This window comes from Zalophus californianus, chromosome 11 (genome assembly GCF_009762305.2).
Source record: "Zalophus californianus isolate mZalCal1 chromosome 11, mZalCal1.pri.v2, whole genome shotgun sequence".
Lineage (NCBI taxonomy): Eukaryota > Metazoa > Chordata > Mammalia > Carnivora > Otariidae > Zalophus > Zalophus californianus.
Window position 1 is genome coordinate 98,923,450 of NC_045605.1, and position 23,145 is coordinate 98,946,594.

The 23,145-nt window shown below is 36.6% G+C and overlaps 2 protein-coding genes across 2 annotated transcripts; both read left to right on the forward strand.

Annotated features, from left to right (window-relative positions):
- Positions 1-7,534: 7,534 nt before the first annotated feature.
- LOC113914643 (olfactory receptor 4C46-like) lies at positions 7,535-8,463 on the forward strand. The gene is given in 2 exon segments (XM_027580061.1): positions 7,535-7,574; positions 7,577-8,463. Coding segments are annotated over 2 exon segments (927 nt in total).
- Positions 8,464-14,139: 5,676 nt separating this feature from the next.
- Positions 14,140-20,817, forward strand: LOC113913579 (olfactory receptor 4P4-like). The gene is made up of 2 exons (XM_027577872.2): positions 14,140-14,211; positions 19,846-20,817. The coding sequence occupies exons 1-2, from the start codon at positions 14,140-14,142 to the stop codon at positions 20,815-20,817; spliced, it is 1,044 nt and encodes a 347-aa protein (XP_027433673.2).
- The last annotated feature ends 2,328 nt before the right edge of the window (positions 20,818-23,145 follow it).

The following is a 23,145-nucleotide window of genomic DNA, read 5'->3' on the forward strand; positions in this document are numbered from 1 at the left end:
CTATCTTCTACTTACTGCAACTGATACTAATCTTTGCTTATGAGGTAGAAACAATGTTAATTTTTCAGATATACCTAATTACTAAAACAAATTGATTTACAGGCAACTTTTAACAAAGTAGACTGTGGACAATAGAAGGGTGGAAATCACTGGACCAATTCAAATCTCTGATTCTAAACAGAAGAGACATATCAAGTGAACTTAAGTAATTTCTCAGGATTTTAAAGTAACACAGTGTAAATATGAAAAGACAGAAATCCTGTTTCTTCCTCATTTGGGGCTATCTTTTTTTGTTTGTTTGTTTGATTTTTAATTTAATTTTATTTTGTAATGTTAGTCCCCATACAATACATCATTAGTTTTTGATGTAGTGATCTATGGTTCATTGTTTGCATATAACACCCAGTGCTCTATGCAGAATGTGCTCTCCTTAATACCCACCACAGGGCCAACCCATTCCCCCACCCTCCTCCCCTCTAAATCCTCAGTTTGTTTCTCGGAATCCATAGTCTTTCATGGTTCATCTCTCCCTCCAATTTCGCTCCCCCTTCGTTTTTTCCTTCCTTCTCCTAATGTCCTCTATGCTCTTCCTTATGTTCCACAAATAAGTGAAACATATGGTATCATATGGGGCTATCCTTAATGGGAGAGACCTGAAAGGGATGTCATGAAGGACAGTATGGAAAAACTCTTTTGATTCCTCCTCTGAGTGGAAAAGAATATGCAAGACAATGGGTTAACCAACACCCCGTCTGTCTTTTTGAGAATGTATGTAAGTAAAGAGGTACAGAACATTTAATACACACATGTATTCTAGGATTTGCTGATTCTAAAACATTTGAAATAATTTGCCTTCGGTTTTACAAAAATGCAAATTCCTCGTCAGGATTCCTGCTTGTTTTCTAGATCATCATTGGAATTTCATCTCCAATAGCTTGAAACCCCAGCCTGTATTCTGAGGGAACTTGCTCTATGATCAGTGCTATTAGCAAAGGTAAAAGGGAAGAGGGAAAGTCAGTTGAGGAGAATTGCTGTCATAAAACAATAAAATGATACCGAGGACCCCTCCCATGGAAAAATTTAAGTCACAATTGGTAAATAAAGAACTTCAGGCAAACACTGAACAAGCGGTTGAAACAGTAGCAACACAGAAAGGGGCAGAAACGCTGAGGCATCTCAGATTAACTGACCAGTGTGATCCTTGAGCAAATAGCTTCATCTCTTTAGGCCTCCTCTTCCTCATTTCACAAATTAGCTATCCTTACAAAATTCAGAATTTTAGTGAGGAATACATGAGGTAATATGAAATAGCCAGGGACATGTGTGGTTCAAAACTGTGATTTTTCTTTTACAGTCTTTCCTCTCTGAGTGATTAGGTTGGGACCACAGATTGTCATGCGTGCACACACACAATCAATGGGAAAATAAAGGAAATAAAAAAGAACATTCACAACATGGATTTAGCAAGTATGACCACGATAAACTCCAATTCCAACAATCTCTTACTGAAACTGTGTTAATAATATCTTAATCAATTGGTTATCTTAGCCTGTTTTTTTAAATTTTTTATTGTTATGTTAATCACCATACATTACATCATCAGTTTTTGATGTAGTGTCCCATGATTCATTGTTTGTGCATAACACCCAGTGCTCCACGCAGAACGTGCCCTCTTTAATACCCATCACCAGGCTAACCCATCCCCCCACCCCCCTCCCCTCTAGAACCCTCAGTTTGTTTTTCAGAGTCCATCATCTCTCACGGTTCGTCTCCCCCTCCGACTTACTCCTCTTCATTCTTCCCCTCCTGCTCTCTTCTTCCCTTTCTTTTTCTTAACATATATTGCATTATTTGTCTCAGAAGTACAGATCTGTGATTCAACAGTCTTGTACAATTCACAGCGCTCGCCATAGCACATACCCTCCCCAATGTCTATCACCCAGCCACCCCATCCCTCCCACCCCCCACCACTCCAGCAACCCTCAGTTTGTTTCCTGAGATTAAGAATTCCTCATATCAGTGAGGTCATATGATACATGTCTTTCTTTGATTGACTTATTTCACTCAGTATAACACCCTCCAGTTCCATCCACATCGTTGCAAATGGCAAGATCTCATTCCTTTGGATGGCTGCATAATATTCCATTGTGTATATATACCACCTCTTCTTTATCCATTCATCTGTCGATGGATATCTTTCTTAGCTTGTTTTTTAATGCTAGTCACTAGTCTATTTTTTTCTCTACAAAAATGTACACAAACACTTACTTTTTGGTATTATTGAATACAATTTATGTGTACCTTTTGGATTAATGTGTTTATGAAGGAATAGAACCTGTCATATTTAAATAAAAGTTTCTACCACACATTCAAACTTGCCCTTAGTGTAACAGAACGTAGGGTGCTATAACCTTACCATGGTTGACTCAGATGAAACTACTCTGTTTTAGTCAGGCAGATGTTTTATAATATAAGAAATTCTTTGTTATTATACATATTCAAGTATAAACTGGTCTGTTTCTTTTTTTAAAAGATTTCATTTATTTATTTGAAAGAGAGATAGAGAAAGAGAGAGAGTGCACAAGCAGGGGAGCAGGCAGAGGGAGAAGGAGAAGCAGGCTCTCCGAAGAGCAGGGAGCCCGATGTGCCCTGGGATCATGACCTGAGCAGAAGGCAGACACTTAACGGACTGAGCCACCCAGGTGCCCAAACTCCTCTTTGCTTAATAGGAATATGGAGGACTGCTGGTATTCAAGAGGTGGGGACACAATGAAATTCACTGCCAACTTGAAGATGGTTTATCTAAATCTACTGTTTTGCTCCCCAAAATAGAGAATTTTGCTTATAGTAATATGTCATTAAAACTAAAGTTTGCTGAAACATTTTTATAGTAATAAATTGTCATATGCTGCAAGAGAAGTTATATGCTTTAGAATGAAATTATACAGAAATAATATAAAGAACACACAGTTAGCCTAGCACATGTGTGATGGGACCCTTCCTGAACAAAGGTGACAAGGGTAATTCACTAACTATAGAATCTGAGCGGCTGTCTGGTTAGTTTTGGGGCTGCATCAGGAAGCATCCCGTCCTCAGGTAGTAATTCTGCCAGTTTGTGTCTAGTACCAAAATCTGGAATCAAATGCGGAGAGTTACAAACCCAGAATTCAAAACCATCCAGATGAATTCTCTGCAAATATTTTGACAATTTCAACACCTCTTAAATTTCTACAGTTTACAAGCAAAGTGGACTTCCAATATTCACTAAGACACAATGATGAAAGAGTGGTCTTCATCCTTTAGGAAAGCAGGTGGGAATTATGAAGGCTGATTTAGCTGCCCAATGATAGCTCTGAAGAAAAATAAGCAAAATGCGTTTTTATATTCCTGCAAAAGTTAACACAAGTATTTAGGTCCTAGGAATCATCCCTTTATTTAATGCCTATGCCTGAAGATAATTTGGCTCAGAGGAACAGAATAAAAATTAAGTGGAAATACAAGAATTAATAGGTCTTTGAAAGCTCTATATAATTATATTCCCAAAGACATTTCTAGACAGGTCTTGGCTCAAGGGTTATAACACCATCGTCACATTAATGTGCTTGATGCTCTTGGGTATAAACTTTCCACAACTGCCTATCTGGAAAAAATATTGACCCTTTTTCCCTGAAGACCCCAGAAGGCTATAGTCTGACTGCCCTGTGCTCTTCCAGCTTTCTGAAGAACAGGAGGGAAATTGTAGCCTATAATTGTATCAGGTTAGCACAGGAAAAGCTGAGATGAAGTAGAAGGAGAACGAAAGTGGCCACTTTCAGTCCTTTTTTGGGAAATTATCAAGATCTTCAGTGTGCAGGGTAGGTAGGTAAATAAAATTAATGGCTTGTGTTATTATAATTGGTATGATGGTAGCATTGATGGATGAGCTGTTTCAAAATGATAGACAAAAACAAAAAAAGAGAAAAGAAAGGAATAAACAACTCTTCCTCATAACTTGGGAGGGAAGAAAAGCAAAAATAATATGGTAAAATTAGAAGAAAGAAGCAAAAGTACAGCAAAGCCTTTAATGTGTTTCCCATCTGGTTCTTTCTCTGCTCGCTGACTATTCACAGGTTGTTTAGACTCAGTCTCAATCACACACACTTAAGCCAGGCTCCCTCTACCATATGCCAATCCATGCATGTAAAGTTTTATCATGCAAGAAGTGTCAGGAAATCAAATTTTATAATATTTAAACTGTTTCAGATCCATCTCATTAGCCAAAGAATAACAAAAAATTTACTGAGAGATTGTTTGGTGGATTAAGTTCATCTTATTACTTGATGTTCACAATAATGCATATTTTGACGCACACATTATTAGCTTTACTATGTAGATAAAAACACAGAAGTTTCTAGAGTTCAAATAGCCAGTAAGCAATTGAAGCAAGAAAATGAGTTATTCTAGTTTACTGCTTTCTTTGGTCTTTAAATATTTAATAACCTAGAGGAAATGAAGGATTCTAGAACTTCATCTTGAAAGACACTATAACTAGTGATTTAGAGTTTGTCTACAGTGTTATGCTCAGTGTTGACTAAGCTGCACTCAAGAGCTAGCCTGTACCAAATATAACAGGAAATAGCTGGTCATATCTCTAACCTTCTCCCTGTACACACACTTGGACAGCCCTTAGAGAAGGATACATGTTGCATTCACGTCCTCAACTATTTAATTCATCCCTCTTTATATATTAGTACTGCTGCATAGTTATAATTTTGGTGAAGTGCAAATCATCATTTTTTATGGACACTTTTTTTTAGACATATTTATTTTAGAGGGATGGAGAGAGAGAGAGAGAGAGAGAATGAGCATGGGGGAGGAGCAGAAGCAGAGGGAGAGAAATTCTCAAACAGACTACACCCTGAGTGCTGAGTCCTGCAGGGGAGCTCTATTGCAGAACCCTGAGCCAAAATCGGGAGTCGGTGGCTGAACCAGCTTCGCCACCCAGGCACCCCTATTTGGGACACCTTTGTTGCACATGTTTAGAAAATTTTTCTTGTAATCAAGGTCACGAAGATTTTCTCCTATATTTTATGCCAGACGTTTTTGTTTTTGTTTAACTTTTACATTTCCCATATAGCTCTAAGATCCATTTTAAGTAAGTCTGTACCGGCATGATGTATAGATAAAAGTTTTCTTGCTTTTTTTGTTTTGTGGGGTAGAAAAAGATGCCCAATATTTCCACTATCATTTGTTGCAACAACTATTTTTTCACCACTGAATTAACTACAGACTTTTGCTGAGATTAGTTGACCATGCATGTGCAGGTCTACCACTAGGATCTCTAGTCTGCTTTGTTGATCTTCTGGGACATCTTTATGAAAATACCACATTATTTTGAACACAGAAGTTTTGTAACATCACTGGAAATCAGATAGTGTAAGTTCTCCAAATTCTTTATTTTTTTGTTGTGGGACCTATTTTAGGGCCCTAGTATATCAGTATGAGTTTTAAATCAGTTTGGAAAAGTTTTTTGTAATTTTGTTTGAGAATGCTTCATCCTAGATTCCTTTGGAGAGAATTCACCTCTTAATAACTTTGAGACATCTGTCCACAAACAGTCTTTTTTCTATTTATTAAGGTATTTATAATCTCCTAACAAATATTTTACTCTCAGAGTACATGTTTTCCTTATATCTTGCTACATTTATTCTTATTTTAAAATTGTAAGACATTATAAGTGGGATCCAATTTCTATTTGCTAGTCACTAGTACAAACTATTAAATTGAATTATATATATTGATGTTTTATCTTGAAATTATGCTAAAGTGACATTATAAAATAGGAGAACTAAATTTGTCTGTACTCACAGTGAAATGATTGCCTATGTAAAAAGTTCTAAGTGTGTGTGTGTGTGTGTGTGTGTGTGTGTGTACTAATATAATAGTGTTATATACACTTGCCTCCAAAGTAGTAATAAAGCAATTATATTTATTATGGTCATATAAAGAAGAGATTACTAGTTCAATGTTGTTATGTATAACAATACACAATTACTAATGTAATAGTGTTATATACACTTGCCTCCAAAGAGTAATAAAGCAGTTATAATTATTATGGTCATATGAGGATGAGATTACTAGTTCAGTGCTGTTAACTATAGCAATACAGAGCATTAAAGGGCATGGGTAAGAACTTGGAGGAAAACCATTAACAAGTATAATCTGAAGTAATCTTGGCTCTGCCCTTAATTAGCGTCTTGATCTTGGCAGGATCTTTAACTTCTCTATGTTTCTATTACATAATGTATAAAATAAGTATAAAAGCAATAGCAAGAATTATCTTATGAGTTTGTGATGGGGATTAAATCAGCAGATATCTGCCAAAACACTCAGAGCCAACAAATATTCAATTTTAGTAAATATTGTTATTGTTATTACCATCAACCTAATTCTCTGACACTGTTTCCTCATCTCATAATGGATGGAATAATGCCAACCACACAAGATGTTATCAGTATTTAATGAGATCCTATGTACAGAGCACTTGTTACTATGCCATGAAGATAGCAATCAAATATTATATATATATATTTATTTATATATATATTTATATATACATATATATAGGTGCCTGAGTGGCTCAGTCAGTTAAGCATCTGCCTTTGGCTCAGGTCATGATATCAGGGTCCTGGGATCAAGCCCCAGGTCTACCTCCCTGCTCAGTGAGGAGTCTGTTCCTCCCTCTCCCTCTGCCTCTCCTCCTGCTGGTGCACTCTTTCTCTCTCGTGCTCACTCTCCCTCTCTCTTTCAAATAAATAAATAAAATCTTAAAAAATAAAGTATATATATGTGTATATACATATATATAGCAATTATTATGTTATTATATTTAGACAATAAGCATTATGATTAATTTTATGGTCACTTTTGTATACACTCTTTACATACCCACCACCAGTGCCCTGTTTGTCCTCTGTCGAGTATTATAAAGAACCTCCTAACTGGGTTTTCTTTCTCTGGCTTCCATTCCCTTACTGAACCTCAGCCCACTTCATCCAAGACACATGTAGATCTTTATTAATATTATATTGCTTATTCCCTCTTCCTCATATTCCTCTTCACATTTCCATCTATATTCTCAATTTCTGCCATCGTCCCCCCATTCCTAAGGATAGAGAGAAAATTTCTTAACTGTGCATTTATAGCCTTTACATCATAAACTACTGCCGCTTTCTTACTTAGCTGCCTCTATGTGTAGGATCCACTACTTCATGTTAGGCTTGGCCACCTCAGATGATGAAGTGTGCACAAATGATGTCCCACCTCTGTGTTTACAAAGTTCCCCATGTCCATACTCAACAGAAATTTCACCAAGGAGATAGTTTAAGTAATTGTCAAAACTTATTTTCTATTTCAAAAAACTTTATGAGAATACAAAACCCATTAGAATCTAGGTATTTATTATTTACTTAAATGAAGAGGCTCAATAAATTCAAGGTCACATTAATCAAAAAGAATTTTTTTCAGGTAATGAAAATAATCACACAATGAAATAATGGAGAATAGGAACAACGTGACAGAGTTTGTTCTACTGGGCTCACAGAGAATCCAAAGATGCAGAAAATCCTATTTGTTGTCTTTTTGGTCATCTACATCATCTCTGTGGTAGGACATGTGCTCACCGTGGTCACTATCACTGCCAGCCCATTACTGGGGTCCCCCATGTACTATTTCCTTGCCAATCTCTCCTTCATTGATGCCTGCTATTCTTCTGTCAATAACCCCAAATTGATCATAGATTCACTCCGTGAAAAGAAGACCACCACATTCAATGCATGTATAACTCAAATCTTTGGGGAACATTTCACTGGAGGTGCTGATGTCATCCTGCTCACTGTGATGGCCTATGACCTCTATGTGGCCATCTGCAAGCCACTGCACTACATGACCATCATGAATCGGAGGGTGTGTGGCCTGCTAATGGGAGTGGTGTGGTTGGGAGGCTTTCTTCATGCCACCATACAGATCCTCTTCATCATCCCTTTACCCTTCTGCGGCCCTAATGTCATAGATCACTTTATGTGTGATCTGAACCCTTTGCTCAATCTTGTCTGCATTGATACCCACACTCTAGGGCTCTTTGTTGCTGCCAACAGTGGATTCATCTGTTTGTTAAACTTCCTCCTCTTGATCATCTCCTATGTGGTCATTCTGCGTTCCCTAAGGAACGATAGCTTGGAAACAAGGCGCAAAGCCCTCTCCACCTGTGTCTCCCACATGACAGGGGTTGTCCTATTGTTTGTTCCCTGCATATTTGTGTACATGAGACCCGCAGCTACTTTACCTATTGATAAGGCAGTTGCAGTGTTCTACACTCTGATAACACCTATGTTAAACCCCTTAATCTATACCTTGAGAAATGACCAGATGAAAGATGCCATTAGGAAACTGTGTAGTAGAAAAGTTATTTCAGGTGAGAAATAAATATGCCTGAAGCTCAACATTGATGCAATGGAAGCAAAGGAGAAAAGGACATTTTGGATGATCTCAGCAAATACTTACCGTATAAAGAAAGTAGTAAACTGTTATGAATGACAGATTGTGCACCGAGTGGAACAGAAAAGTGTGGAAGAAAGAAAAAACCTAACCACAGACTATGTTACATACTATATACATATTCATTATCTATAAATTCCAACATATTTTTATTAACAAGTTTGCTCATTTTTGTACATCAGGGTTGATGATAACATGTTGCCTATAAAATTATGGTGCAAAAGGATTATAGGATTATAAAAGCAAAAAGCCATTTAACCTCTGAGGGGTAACAAAGATTACCCCAAGTTTCCAAATTTCCTTGTAGAATTCGGAGTCATTTTGTATTGCTTATGTCAGCCATCTTAGGCTGCACAACGTTTAGGAAAAAAAAAAAAGATGACTCACATAAATGAACATCTTATTATTTGAGAGGAATTTCTATGTATTAAATAAAGTCACACTCCATAGAGTACTTAACTACTTGTTAAAAGTAATTTCTACAAGGCAGCATAATGTCTGGGGCATAATAAATATTGATTGAGTGAATAATGTTATAAAGGAAGATAGATAGAGTCAAGAAAATGTAGAGAAAAGCAATAGTACCAGAGACCAGGGACTTACTTCCTCTTTTTCTCTGATTTAGGCTCTGAGAATTTTAGCTAAATCTCTCTGAAAAAGCACAATTTGTTTTAACTCCTGCTTAAACTGTGTAATAAGAAAGAAACTAAAACTGGGACTCTCAGTGAGGAGAAAAAACTTACCTTGATACTCTCCCTGCTCTCAGCAAGATTTCATCATCATATGAATGTGAGCTGTTCATGCCGTTTTTCTCTGTTAATTAGTGTACTTCTTGGGAACATTTCATTATGAAATGCTGTTATGAAAATATATGTGGCTCCATGTACACACAAAACAACTTCAGGATAAATATATTCCATTTATTTATATTTGATAATATATCACACATTCATGAAACAATAGAAATTTCTAGAGCCCCAAAAATATATCAGAGGCATTGGTGGTTGCTGAGGCTTCCGTGATGAATAGAAACGAATCTGGGTTTTGCCTTCAGAGAGCTTCATATCCACTGAGAGTCACCCAAAGGGGAGCAGAATATGATAAGACCATGTTATAAATGCGAAGGTAGTGGCAGCAGAGCGTGCTGAGAGAGCATGTATGAGGGACACACAACAAAGACCAGGGGGGTCAGGAAGAATTCCTAAATGAAATATATCAAAAAGGGGCACAAAAAGTGAAAGGGAATCATTGGAGTGAATAGGCATGTATAAGGGTGAGAATATTCCTATGAGAGGATGCATAACAAAAGCCAGTGGGTGAAGAAGAAAATCTAATCATTTCAATATGTTGTGGCTATAGACTCATCGATTCATTCAGTAATTAATTACTGAGCCCTACTGTGTGTCGTGTTATAAGCTGGACACTGAGCTCCTAAAAGTCTAATTAGTAAGATATGAAACTGGAAAGTTAATGACAAGGAAGATCAAGAAGAGTCTCATCATTGTGTTAAAGCTGAATGCTAAGTACCATGGGGAACACATTGAAAGGGTCTTCCATATCTTTTCATGACCTGTAGCTCATTTCTCTTAGCACCGAATAATTCTGCACTGTCTGATGTTGCAGTATATCTATCTTAACCTACTGAAGGACATCATGGATGCTTCCAATTGTTTGGATAATTATGAATAAAGCTGCTTTTAAACATCCATGTGCATGTTTTTATGTGGACACAAGCTCTCAACTCATTTGGGTAAAAGCCAAGGAGTGAGATTGCTGGATTGTACAGTAAAAGTATGTTTAGATTTATAAGAAACTGACAAATTGTATTCCCAAATGGCTGCACAATATCACTTTCCCACCAGCAACAAATGAGGGTTCCTGTTCTCCAAATCCTCACCAGCATTCATTGGTGATGGTGTCCCATATTTTGGCTATCCTAATGGGTGTATTGTGGTAAAACCACCTTTGAGTCATTTGCTTATCCAAATGTGCAGATTAATTAATTCAAGAAGGCTCATGGACTTGAAGCCAATCGCTGCAAACCTCACAATTAAAATATGACAAGTTCAGAATTTATGCCATGTTTGACCTGACATAAACATATTGATCCCATCCATCATTATGAATTCTAAGATCAAAAAAGTGTGCTTTGGTCAAATTATGATGAATTCTACATACAACAATGTTCTTACATAAAGTTAGATTTTATTTCAAAGGCAATGCGCCATTACCCACACTTTCTGAGGAGTGAACAGTGGAATCAGAATTGTCTGTTAGAATGATGTCTCCTTAATTCTTCAGGTCTAAGGACTCACATTTTACAAATAGACGCTTTACAGTTCAGAGAAAAATGTGAATGCCAGATTTCTGGGTGGGAAGGAGTGAAATAGCAGACACGTGCTCCCACATGATAAGGTAGCAAAGATGGAAAACAGAGAATCCTCTCTAAAAAGACTGGACAGCTACTAAGGGAAGAAGTAGAAGGAATGAGATTAAAAATGGAGGGTAAACTCAGCTGAGGTGAGCGAGAAGAAGGACATTTACTGTGAGAATTGTCATTTCTGGGTACAGGATGGAACTGAGGATCCAAGGTTTATACACATTGACAGCAACTGCTGAGACATGAAAGAATCCGCAGAGCTTTGGTCAGAGATCTAGGGAATCTCAAGGACACATCAGATTTTCCCTTGATTCATTTGTGAAACCAGATAGCATAACCAGGGGAGAAACAGACTTTTTGGAAATAATATTTTTAAAAGACAATATTAATTCTTCCTTTACCAAACTTTTTTAGAGGTTTATCACATTGTATTATTGTTAGTTTTTTCCTCTTTAGTAAGAATAGTATTCCACAGTATGGCTCTATCACATTTTGTATACTTATTCACTAGCTGATGGACATTTTATTGTGTCCAGGTAAGGGCCATAGTGAATGATGAGCTGTGAACATTCACGAACAGTTCCTCATGTGGTCATAGATTATCATTTCTTGGATTGATATGTAAGAGTGGCATTGCTGAGTTATATGTTAAATATTTGTTAGCATTTTAAGAAACTGCCAAAGTGTTTTCAAAAGTGGTGGTGTTTTGTTACATTTCCACCAGCAATGTGTGAGAGATCCCGTTTCCCCACAACCTCACCCACACTTGGCATTGTCAGTCTTTTTAAATTTAGCATAGAGTTGTTCAAAATATTCTCTTATGACTCATTCTTTCTGTAGGGTCCTTGGAAATAGTATTATAATGCTAAAGGATTCTAAATTCTAAATTATATTATAAAGTATATAATCTGAAGTATGTATACTTTAATAAAATTGAATACTGATAACCTCCTGTGTGGTTGGTATTATTCCATCCATTTTGAGATGAGGAAACAGTGTCAGGGAATTAGTTTGATGATAATAATAACAATAAGGGTATTTACTAAAATTGAATGTATAGTGGCTCTGAGTGTTTTGGCAGACATTTTCTGATTTAATCCCCATCACAAACCCGTAAGATAATTCTTGCTATTGTTTTATACTTATTTTATACATTATGTAATAGAAACATAGAGAAGTTAAAGATCCTGCCAAGATCAAGACGCTAATTAAGGACAGAGCCAAGATTACTTCAGATTATACTTGTTAATGATTTTCCTCCAAGTTCTTACCCATGCCCTTTAATGCTCTGTATTGCTATAGTTAACAGCACTGAACTAGTAATCTCATCCTCATATGACCATAATAATTATAACTGCTTTATTACTCTTTGGAGGCAAGTGTATATAACACTATTACATTAGCAGACACACACACACACACACACACACACACACACACACACACATTCAGAACTTTTACATAAGCAATCATTTCACTGTGAGTACAGATAAATTTAGTTCTCCTCCTTTGCAATGTCAGTTTAGTGTAATTTCAAGATATAACATCAATTTACATAATTCAATTTCATAGTTTGTACTAGTGACTAACAAATCGAAATTGGATTTTAAAAATCCTATTTGTAATGTCCTTACAATTATAAAATAATTGAGAATAAATGTAGCAACATATAAGGAAAACATGTACTCTGAAAGTAAAATATTTGTTAAAAGAATATAAACACCTGAATAAGTAGAAAAAAGACTGTATTTGTGGATAGATGTTTCAACATTATTAAGAGCTGAATTCTCCCGAAAGGAATCTCCAGATTAAAGCATTCTCAAACAAAATTACAGGCACATATTCAAAATTTTTCCAAATTGATTTAAAACTCATATGGAAATACGAGGGCCTTAAATTAGGTCCCAGAACATTAAAAAAGAAAGAGTTTGGAGAACTTATACTATCTGATTTCAGCAATGTTACAAAACTGTTGTGTTCAAAATGATGTGGTATTTTCATAAAGATATCCCAGAAGATCAGCAAAGCAGACTAGAGAGCCCAGTGGTAGACCTGCACATGCATGCAACTAATCTCAGCCAAAGTCTGCAGTCAATTCAGTGGTGAAAAAATAGTTTTTGCAATAAATGATAGTGGAAATATTGGGTATCTTTATCTACCCCACAAAACAAATAAAACAAAAAAGGCAAAAAACCTTTTAATCTATACATCACACTGGTACAGATTTATTTAAAATGGATCTTAGAGCTATATGTAAGATGTAAAAGGTAAAAAAAATGGTGTAAAATATAGAATATCCTCATGACCTTGGATTACCTGAAATATTTTCTGAATGTGAACTAAACAAAAAAAATTTTTGAGCTGAACAAGTGTCCAAATAGAGGTGCTTGGGTGGTGTAGTTGGTTCAGCATCCTTCTGTTGGTTTCAGGTCAGGTGGTGATCTGGTCCTGAGATCAAGCCCCTAGCATGGCTCAGCATGCAGCATATAGTCTGTTTGAGAATTTCTCTCCCTCTCTGCCCCTCCACCATGTGCTTGTTCTTTCTCTCTCCCTCCTGCCCTCCCTCGTTCCCTCGCTCTAAAATAAATAAATATATCTAACAAAAGTGTCCATAAAAATGATGATTTACACTTCACCAAAATTATAACTATGCAGCACAACTGGTAGGATGAATTAAACAGTTGAGGATGTGAATATAACATGTATCCTTCTCTAAGGGTTGTCCACGTGTGTGTACAGGGAGAGGGTTAGAGATATGACCAGCTATTTCCTGCCGTAGATTGGTACAGACTAGCTCTTGAGTGCAGCTTAGTCAGCACTGGGCATACCGCTGATGTAGACAAGCTCTAAATCACTGGGTTATAATGTCCTTTAAGATGAAGTTCTAAAATCCTTCATTTCCTCAAGGTTATTAAATATTTAAAGCCCCAAAAGAAGCAGTAAACTAGAATAACCTATTTTCTTGTTTCAATTGCTTACTGGCTATTTGAGAAAGTTATTCAAATGCCAGAACCTTCTGTGTTTTTATCTACATAGTAAAGTTAATAATATGTGTGTCAGAATATGTATTATTAGGAACATTAAATAATATGATGTACTTAATCCACTCAACAATCTCTCAGTAAATTTTTGTTATTCTTTGGCTAATGAGATTGATCTGAAACAGATTAAATATTATAAAATTTGATTTCCTGACACTTCTTGCATGAGAAAACTTTACATGCATGGACTGGCATATGGCAGAGAAACACTGCCTGGCTTCAGTGCATGCGGATGAGACTGAGTCTAAACAACCTGTGAATAGTCAGTAAGCAGAGAAAGAACCAGATGGGAAACACATTAAAGGCTTTGCTGTACTTTGCTTCCTTCCTCAGATTTTTCTATATCATTTTTGCTTTTCCTACCTTCCAAGTTATGGGGAAGAGTTTTTTATTCATTTCTTTTTTTTTTTTGTCTACCGTTTTCCAGCATCTCATCCATCAATGCTAACATTATACCAATTATAATATCACAAGTCATTGATTTTATTTACCTACCTACCCTGCACACTGAAGATCTTGATAATTTCAAAAACTATAACAACAAAAACAAAAATGACCATAAGTGGCCCTCTTTGGTGCTTCTTGTCCTACCTCATTTCTGATTTCCTGAAAGCTCACCTAATACTATTTGAGGCTACAATTTCCCTCCTATTCTTCAGAAATCTGGAAGAGCACAGGGCAGTCACACTATAGCCTTTTGGGGCCTTCAGGGAAAAAGGGTCAGTTTTTTTTCCAGATAAGCAATTGTGGAAAGTTTATAGCCAAGAGCACCAAGCACATTTCTGTGACGATGGCTTTGCAACACTTGGGCCAGAACCTGTCTGGAAATGCCCCTGGGAATATAATTACATAAAGATTTCAAAGACCTATTATTCATCATAAGTTTGTAATCTGTTCCTCTGAACCAAATTATCTTCAGGCATAGGCATAAAATAAAGGGATGATTCCTAGGACCTAAATAGTCGTGCTAACTTTTGCAGGAATATAAAAACCCATTTTGCTTATTTTTCTTCAGAGCTATCATTGGGCAGCTAAATCAGCTTTCATTTTTCTCACTTGCTTTCCTGAGGGATGAAGATCCACTGCTTGCATCACTGTGCCAGTGAATTTTGGAAGTCCACTTTGCTTGTAAATTGTAGAGGGTTTAAGACTTGTTGAAATTTAGGGGCGCCTGGGTGGCTCAGTTGGTTAAGCGACTGCCTTCGGCTCAGGTCATGATCCTGGAGTCCCGGGATCGAGTCCCGCATCGGGCTCCCTGCTCAGCAGGGAGTCTGCTTCTCCCTCTGACCCTCTTCCCTCTCGTGCTCTCTGTCTCTCATTCTCTCTCTCTCTCAAATAAATAAATAAAAATCTTTAAAAAAAAAAAAAAAAAAAAAAAAAGACTTGTTGAAATTTTCCCAAAATATTCATGGAGAATTCATCTGGATGTGTTTGAATTCCCAGGTTTCTAAATCTCTGCCTTTGATTCCAGATTTTGGTACTAGAGACAAACTGGAAGAGTGAGCATCTGAGGACGGAATGCTTCCTGATGCAGCCCCAAAACTAACCAGACAGCCGCTCAGATCCTATAGTTAGTGAATTACCCTTGTCACCTTTGTTTGGGAAGGGTCTTACCACACATGTGCTAGGCTAACTGCGTGTTCTTTATATTACTTCTATATAACCTCATTCTAAAGCATATTACTTCTCTTGCAGCATATGACAATTTATTACTATAAAAATGTTTCAGCAAACTTTAGTTTTAATGGCACATTAGCTATAAACAAAATTCTCTCTTTTGGGGAGCAAAACAGTAGAGTTAGATAAACCATCTTCATGTTGGCAGTGAATTTGTTTCCCCAGCTCTTAAATACAGGCAGTCCTCCATACTCTTATTAAGAAACAGACCAGTTTATGCTTGAATATGTACAGTAACAAAGAGTTTCTTATATTTCAAAACATCTGCCTTCCTAAAACAGAGTAGTTTCATCTGAGTCAACCATGGTAAGGTTATAGGTAAGGTACCTTACATTCTGTTACACTAAGGGAAAGTTTGAATGTGTGGTAGAAACTTTTATTTAAATATGACAGGTTCTATTCCTTCATAAACAGCATTTTCAAAAAGGTACACATAATTTGTATTCAATAATACCAAGAAATTAAAAATATCATCTGTTTACCTTTTGTAGAAAAAAAATTAGATTAGTGATCAGTGTTAAGAAACAGACTAAATAACCAATTGATTAAGATATTAACAGAGTTTCAGTAAGAGATTGTTGAAATTGGTGTTTATCGTGATCATACTTGCTAAATCCATGCTATGAATGTTCTTTTTTATTTCCTTTATTTTCCCAATAATTGTGTGTGTGCATGACAATCTGTGGTCCTAAACTAATCACTCAGAGAGGAAAGACTGTAGAAGAAAAATGAGTTTTGAACCACACATGTCACTGGCTATTTTATGTTGCCTCATGTATTCCTCATTAAAATTCTGAATTTTGTAATGATATCTTAGTTGTAAACGAGGAAGAAGGGGCCTAAAGAGATGAAGCCATTTGCTCCAGGATGACACTGTTCAGTTAATTTGAGATGCCTCAGCTTTTCTACCCCTTTCTGTGTTGCTACTGTTTCAACCGCTTGTTCAGTGGTTGCCTGATATTCTTTATTTACCAATTGTGACTTCAGTTGTTCCATGGGTGGGTTCCTCAGTATCACTATATTGTTTTATGACAGTAATTCTCCTCAAATGACTTTTCTATCTTCCCTTTACCTCTGCTAAAGGCACTGATCATAAAGCAAGTTCCCTCAGAATACAAGCTGGGGTTTTGAGCTTTTGGAGCTGAAATTCCAATGATGATCTAGAAAACAAGCAGGAATCCTGATGGGGAATTTGCAGTTTTGTAAAACTGGAGGCAAATTATTTCAAATGTTTTAGAATCAGCAAATCCAAGAATACTTGGGTTTATTAAATGTTCTGTACCTTTTTACTTACAATACATTCTCAAAAAAACAGACGGGGTGTTGGTTAACCCATCGTCTTGTATATTCTTTTCTGCTCAGAGGAGGAATCAAACGAGTTTTTCCATATCATTGGGGAGGGTATGTGCTATGGTGAGCACTGTGAAGTGTGCAAGACTGTTGAAGCACAGATCTGTGATCTCTGAACCAAATAATACATTACATGTTAAGAAAAAAAAAGAAGAAGATAGCAGGAGGGGAAGAATGAAGGGGGAAAATCAGAAGGGGAGACGAACCATGAGAGACGATGGACTGTGAAAAACAAACTAAGGGTTCTAGAGGGGAGGGGGGTGGGCGGATGGGTTAGCCTGGTGATGGGTATTAAAGAGGGCACGTTCTGCATGGAGCACTGGGTGTTATATGCAAACAACGAATCATGGAACATTACATCAAAAACTAATGATGTAATGTATGGGGATTAACATAACAAAATAAACAAAAAAGGAAGGAAGGGTTTTTCCATATTGTCCTTCATGACATCCCTCTCAGTTCTCTCCCATGAAAGATAGCCCCAGATTGAGGAAGAAACAGGATTTCTGTCTTTTCACATGTTATTTTAAAATCCTGAGAAATTACTTAAATTCTCTTGATATGTCTCTTCTGTTCAGAATCAGAGATTTGAATTGGTCCAGTGATTTCCACATTTCTATTGTTCTTAGTCTACTTAGATAAATGTTGCCTATAAATCAATTTATTTTAGTAATTAGGTATACCTGAAAAATTAACATTGTTTCTACCTCATAAGCAAAGATTAGTATCAGTTGCAGTAAGTAGAAGATAGGTCAATGATCCTCACACTCCTAAAGCTTTTCAGTACTCCTTTGTTACAGTTAACTGCGGAACCCTCTGTGACATATTTATATTATTTTGTTATATAAAGGAGGCTAGGGATCCTTGTTATAGATCCTGAAAGTAAAGTACAAACAAACTGGAAATTTCTACATTCATGAGGTTAGAATTTTGAATAGTAATTTAAAGTAAAATTGATGTCTTACGGTACAGACCATTCTAAAAATGCCCTAGCTGTCAACTATTTGCCATCTAAAATCTTTTTGAGGAGTATCAATAACATAGATTTTAAATCTATGAGTCTCTACAATGATCGTTAAATAATACTGTAACAAAAGCATTTTGTAATTTAAATAGACATCTGGGGGCCCAGATATGTCTGTCACTTGAGATTCAGACTAAGGTAGAAGGTGCTAGCTTTGGAAACCCACTAGAATCAGATATTTCCTCCTTAGTGGGTAAAAGAGCTCTTGGAAGTGCTTTCTCTTCCTCCTAATCTCATTTTGCACTGATTTAATGATGTCTTAAGACATACATTAGATACAGAGATGTGAATTCCTGAATTTTTTATTTATTCATTATTGCAACAGATATCATTTTTATTTATTCATTATTGCAACAAATATCATATTATTCATTATTGCAACAAATATCATTGCAAACAATATCATCAGTTCTAACTCACCAGGAAGAGTGTCTTCAAGTTACTTTCAGGATTATCCCCTTTTATTGGCATTGGATCTTTAGATTGTATCTAAAATATGAAATTTTCTGCCAAAGCCAGGACAAGTGCATCGTTCAAAAATACATGGGCAATTCAACAGTTTTATCTTTCCTTTATCAACTGCTATCACAAACATCAATGACAGCATGTATTTTTTAAATTGTATTTAACTCATGAATTATAAATATGACAAAAGAATGGGTTTCCTGAATATTTTTCAAGATTTCAATCATTAATTGATATTCTCTTTTGCTGTATTGTTTTCAACTATTCTTTGCTTTTTAATGTAAGAGCAATTCCATTGGTTTCACACGACCTACTCACAATATTTGACCAGGTAGGAAATTATAGTATGCTCTACACATCCTATAGTTCAGTAGTTCAAACAAATGTGCATTTCTTCAGGATTCATTCCCAGAAAATTAAGGGAATTTTCTCAGATAATTTTCAAAGAAGGAAAGTTGATTTTATGTGTAAGTTAAAAAAATTAGGAAATATGGAGAAAAATCTTTCCTTGTTTTAGACTAAATAATATAATTAGCAGTCCTTTGTCTAAAAGTATAATTAATAGAAGTAACATGTATTTTCAAATAGTATTTAGATATTTAAATAATTACTAGTTATATTGAGTAAAATATGTATTTATTCTGTTTACTGCCATTATAAAAATATTTCATGATAAACTTATAAAAGTAGCATAAAAAGAAAAACCTGAGATTAAGAATTCCTCATATCAGTGAGGTCATATGATACATGTCTTTCTCTGATTGACTTATTTCGCTCAGCATAACACCCTCCAGTTCCAGGAAACAAACTGAGGGTTGCTGGAGTGGTGGGGGGTGGGAGGGATGTGGTGGCTGGGTGATAGACACTGGGGAGGGTATGTGCTATGGTGAGCGCTGTGAATTGTGCGAGACTGTTGAAGCACAGATCTGTGATCTCTGAAACAAATATTATATGTTAAAAAAAAAAGAAGAAGAAGAAGATAGCAGGAGGGGAAGAATGAAGGGGGGAAATCAGAGGGGAATCGAACCATGAGAGCCGATGGACTGTGAAAAACAAACTGAGGGTTCTAGAGGGGAGGAGGGTGGGGGAGGGGTTAGCCTGGTGATGGGTATTAAAGAGGGCACGTTCTGCATGGAGCACTGGGTGTTATATGCAAACAATGAATCATGGAACACTACATCAAGAACTAATGATGTAATGTATGGTGATTAACATAACGTAATAATAAAAAAAAAGAAAAACTTGCTCAAATCAATAAATCAAGAACAAATATTCCTAACACTATTTATGATAATATGCATTTTAATTAATTTTATATATAATGTTGATAGAGTTAATATTCACCTAGAATTATCTTTTCTTTCTTTAAGCAGTGTAAGTCCTTAGGGGAAAGGTACACTAAATCCAAATATGTGAAAAGCCAGAGAAACATCTCAGAATTCATACTTCTAGGACTTTCATATAACCAGAACATGCAAATATTTTGCTTTGTGCTCTTCTTATTCTGTTATGTTGCCCTGTTGGCAGGAAACCTTCTGATCCTTGTCTCCGTTCGTTGCAGCCCTCTGTTTCACCAACCCATGTACTACTTCCTCAGCCACTTATTCACTATGGACATCTGCTACACCTCAACGGTTACCCCCAAGTTAATTGCTGACCTGCTAGTGGAAAGAAAAACCATCTCTTACAGTAATTGCATGTTATGGGTGTTTACAATGCACTTCTTTGGAGGCACTGGGTTCTTCATTCTTACCACCGTGGCCTTTGATCGTTATGCTGCCATCTGCAAACCTCTCCACTATGTGATTATCATGAACCAGAAAAGGTTCAATCTTCTACTCTTAGCTGCTTGGGCTGGTGGGGCCGTCCATGGTTTTCTTCTATTTTCCACTGCATTTGGTTTGCCCTTCTATGGTCCTAATGAAATCGATCACTATTGTGATATTTTTCCTTTGCTAAAGGTCGCCTGTACTGATACCTACATCACTGGTGTACTTGTGTTTGCCTTTTCACGTATGGTTTCCTTAGTAACCTTTATTGTCCTATTTGTTTCTTATGGGACAATATTGTTCACTTTAAGAAATTTGTCAGCTCAGGGAAGACGCAAAGCCCTCTCCACCTGTTGGTGTCATATCACTGTGGTCATCTTATTTTTTGGGCCTGCAATCTTTATCTACCTTAGACCACCTACTATTTTTCCTGAGGACAAAATATTTGCTCTATTTCACACCATCATTGCTCCTATGTTCAATCCCCTAATCTATACTCTGAGAAATTCAGAGTTGAAAAAAGCCATGAGAAAGGTTTGGTCCCCATCATTATTTTCAAAGGAAACACACAGTTAATTTGAAGTTTATTGGCCAAGCAACTCTGAGAAAGAAAAGTGGGAGATGAGAGTGAAAAAGGCAGGGACTATCTCATGGGGTTTGTGGGCCATCCCTGTCATGAGGGGAGTGAAGGCCAGCAACAGGACCACAGGTTTAGAGAGATCAGTGAGCAAGTCCTGATTCTTGCATACCAGAAAATTGCAAACCAAGTTAATTTTGTGGGGTATTAAGATGGTATACATAGGGGAACCTTCATGAAAAAAATTGAGCCAAAGCAAATAAACCAAAAGCTTATATTACTAGTGAATTATAAAGGGAAATATTTTAATGATAGTTTTGTTAATACATTGCCATTAGAGGCCAGACCACACAGTGACAGACATTCTTTGGTAGTTCAGAAGTTGTAATCTTAAAAAAAGAAAAAAAAGCAATAATCTAAAACTAAAAGAATTAATTTAAATTTTTGATGGAATATATGTAAATATGTGTGTATATACACACACATATATATATCCCTTAGTTCTTACAGAAATCAGTTTTGCAATTCAATAGATATTTAGAGTAGAAATAGTTTTTTTTTTAGATTCCTTTTGTTAGAGAGAGAGAGCACATGAGTGAGCACAAGCAGGAGCAGGAGGGCGGGTTGGTAGGGTATAGAGAGAGAGGAAGAAGCCAACTATCCATCTGAGGCAGAGCTCCATCCTAGGACCCTGGCATCACAACCTGAGCCAAAGGCAGTCTCTTAAACAAATGAGCCACCCTGGTGCCCCAAGTAAAATCTGTTTTAAAGTGGTTCCTTGGGGTCAACTCTCCTGATGTCCCATTGAAATCATCAATAATAAATAGTGAAGACAGAGTGAGAATCTACAATTCTGAATGCTGAAACACACTTCCTGGCATTCCACCTACTGGCCAGAGTATAGTATCTTTTCCCATAAAGTTAAAGAACTATATATAAAAATTTCTGTGTTGCTCACTCCTACATGCCTAAAATTGATAACCAAATGATTAGTCCTTTGATCCACAACCAAAGACTTTTCCTACTTCAATGACAGAGACAGAGAGACAGAGACAGAGAGAGAGAACGAACTAGCAAAACAGAAATAAGATGGGATTTAACCACAAAGTAACTGAAAAAAAAAAACTAATGCATTTTGTTTGCACATGGTTATTTATGGCGGCTTTATTCATAATCACAAAACTTCCAAATGTTGGAAGTCATCAAGATGCCCTACAGTAAGTGAATAAAGAAGTAATTGTATTTCTGGAGAATGGAATATTATTCAGGACTAAAAAGAACTGAGCTATTAAGGTCAGAAGATATATGCAGGAAACATAAATGCATATTTCAAAGTGAAAGAAGCCAATGTGAAGGGGCTACGTTTTGTATGATTTCAACTACGGGTCTTCCTCAACTTAAAAGGGAGTTATGTCCCAGTAAATCCCATCATAAGTTGAAAATATCTTTTTTTAAGATTTTTATTTTTTATTTTTTATAGATTTCATTATTTGTGAGCGAGATAGTGTGTGTGTCTGAGAGAGAGAGAAAAAGAGAAAAGGTGTGAAAGAGAGAGAGAGAGAGATCATGAGCAGGGTGGACAGACAGAGGGAGAGGGAGAGGCAGACTTCCCACTAAGCAGGGATCCAGATGTGGAACTTTATCCCTGGACACTGGGATCATGACTTGAGCCAAAGGCTGCTGCTTAACTAACTGAGCCACCCAGGTTCCCCAAAAGTTGAAAATATCTTTATGTCAAAAATGCATGAAATACACCCAACCTACCAAAACTCATAGCTTAGCCTAGCCTACCATAACTGTGCTCAGAACACGTACATTTTTAGCCTACAGTTGGGCAAAGTCATCGAATACAAGACTTATTTTGTAAGAAAAGCATTGCATATCTCCTGTAACTTATTAAATGGTGTATTGTTCACAATAGTGTTTTATTTATTTATTTATCCATTTATTTATTTATTAAAGATTTTATTCATTTGATAGAGCACACAGGAAGGTAGGGGAGAAGCAGAGGGAGAGGGAGAGTAGCAAACTCCCCTTAGATCAGGGAGCCAGACCCTGGGCTTGATCTCAGGACCCACGGATCATGACCTGAGGTGAAGGCAGAGGCTTAAGTGAATGCACCACCCAGGTGCCCTTGGAACAGTTTTAGATTAGTCACATGCGATGCAGGTACTACAAGCATTCTGGAGGCACTGTGCAAAGAAGCATGAATAGTAAGAAAAAATAATGAGGGAGAAAAAATTAAGTAGAGTTTTTATAACAAGGAGAAATTGGACAAAGTGCCTCCTCAACAGCTACTAATAAAGAAACAAAACTATTGCAAGATT

Excerpts from the sequence above, each read along its gene's own strand:
- LOC113913579 (XM_027577872.2), top strand. The coding sequence starts at position 14,140 with ATGGACTGGCATATGGCAGAGAAACACTGCCTGGCTTCAGTGCATGCG. Across the intron at positions 14,212-19,845 it reads AGACTGAGTCTAAACAACCT|TGTAAGTCCTTAGGGGAAAG; the intron begins GTGAATAGTCAG and ends TTCTTTAAGCAG.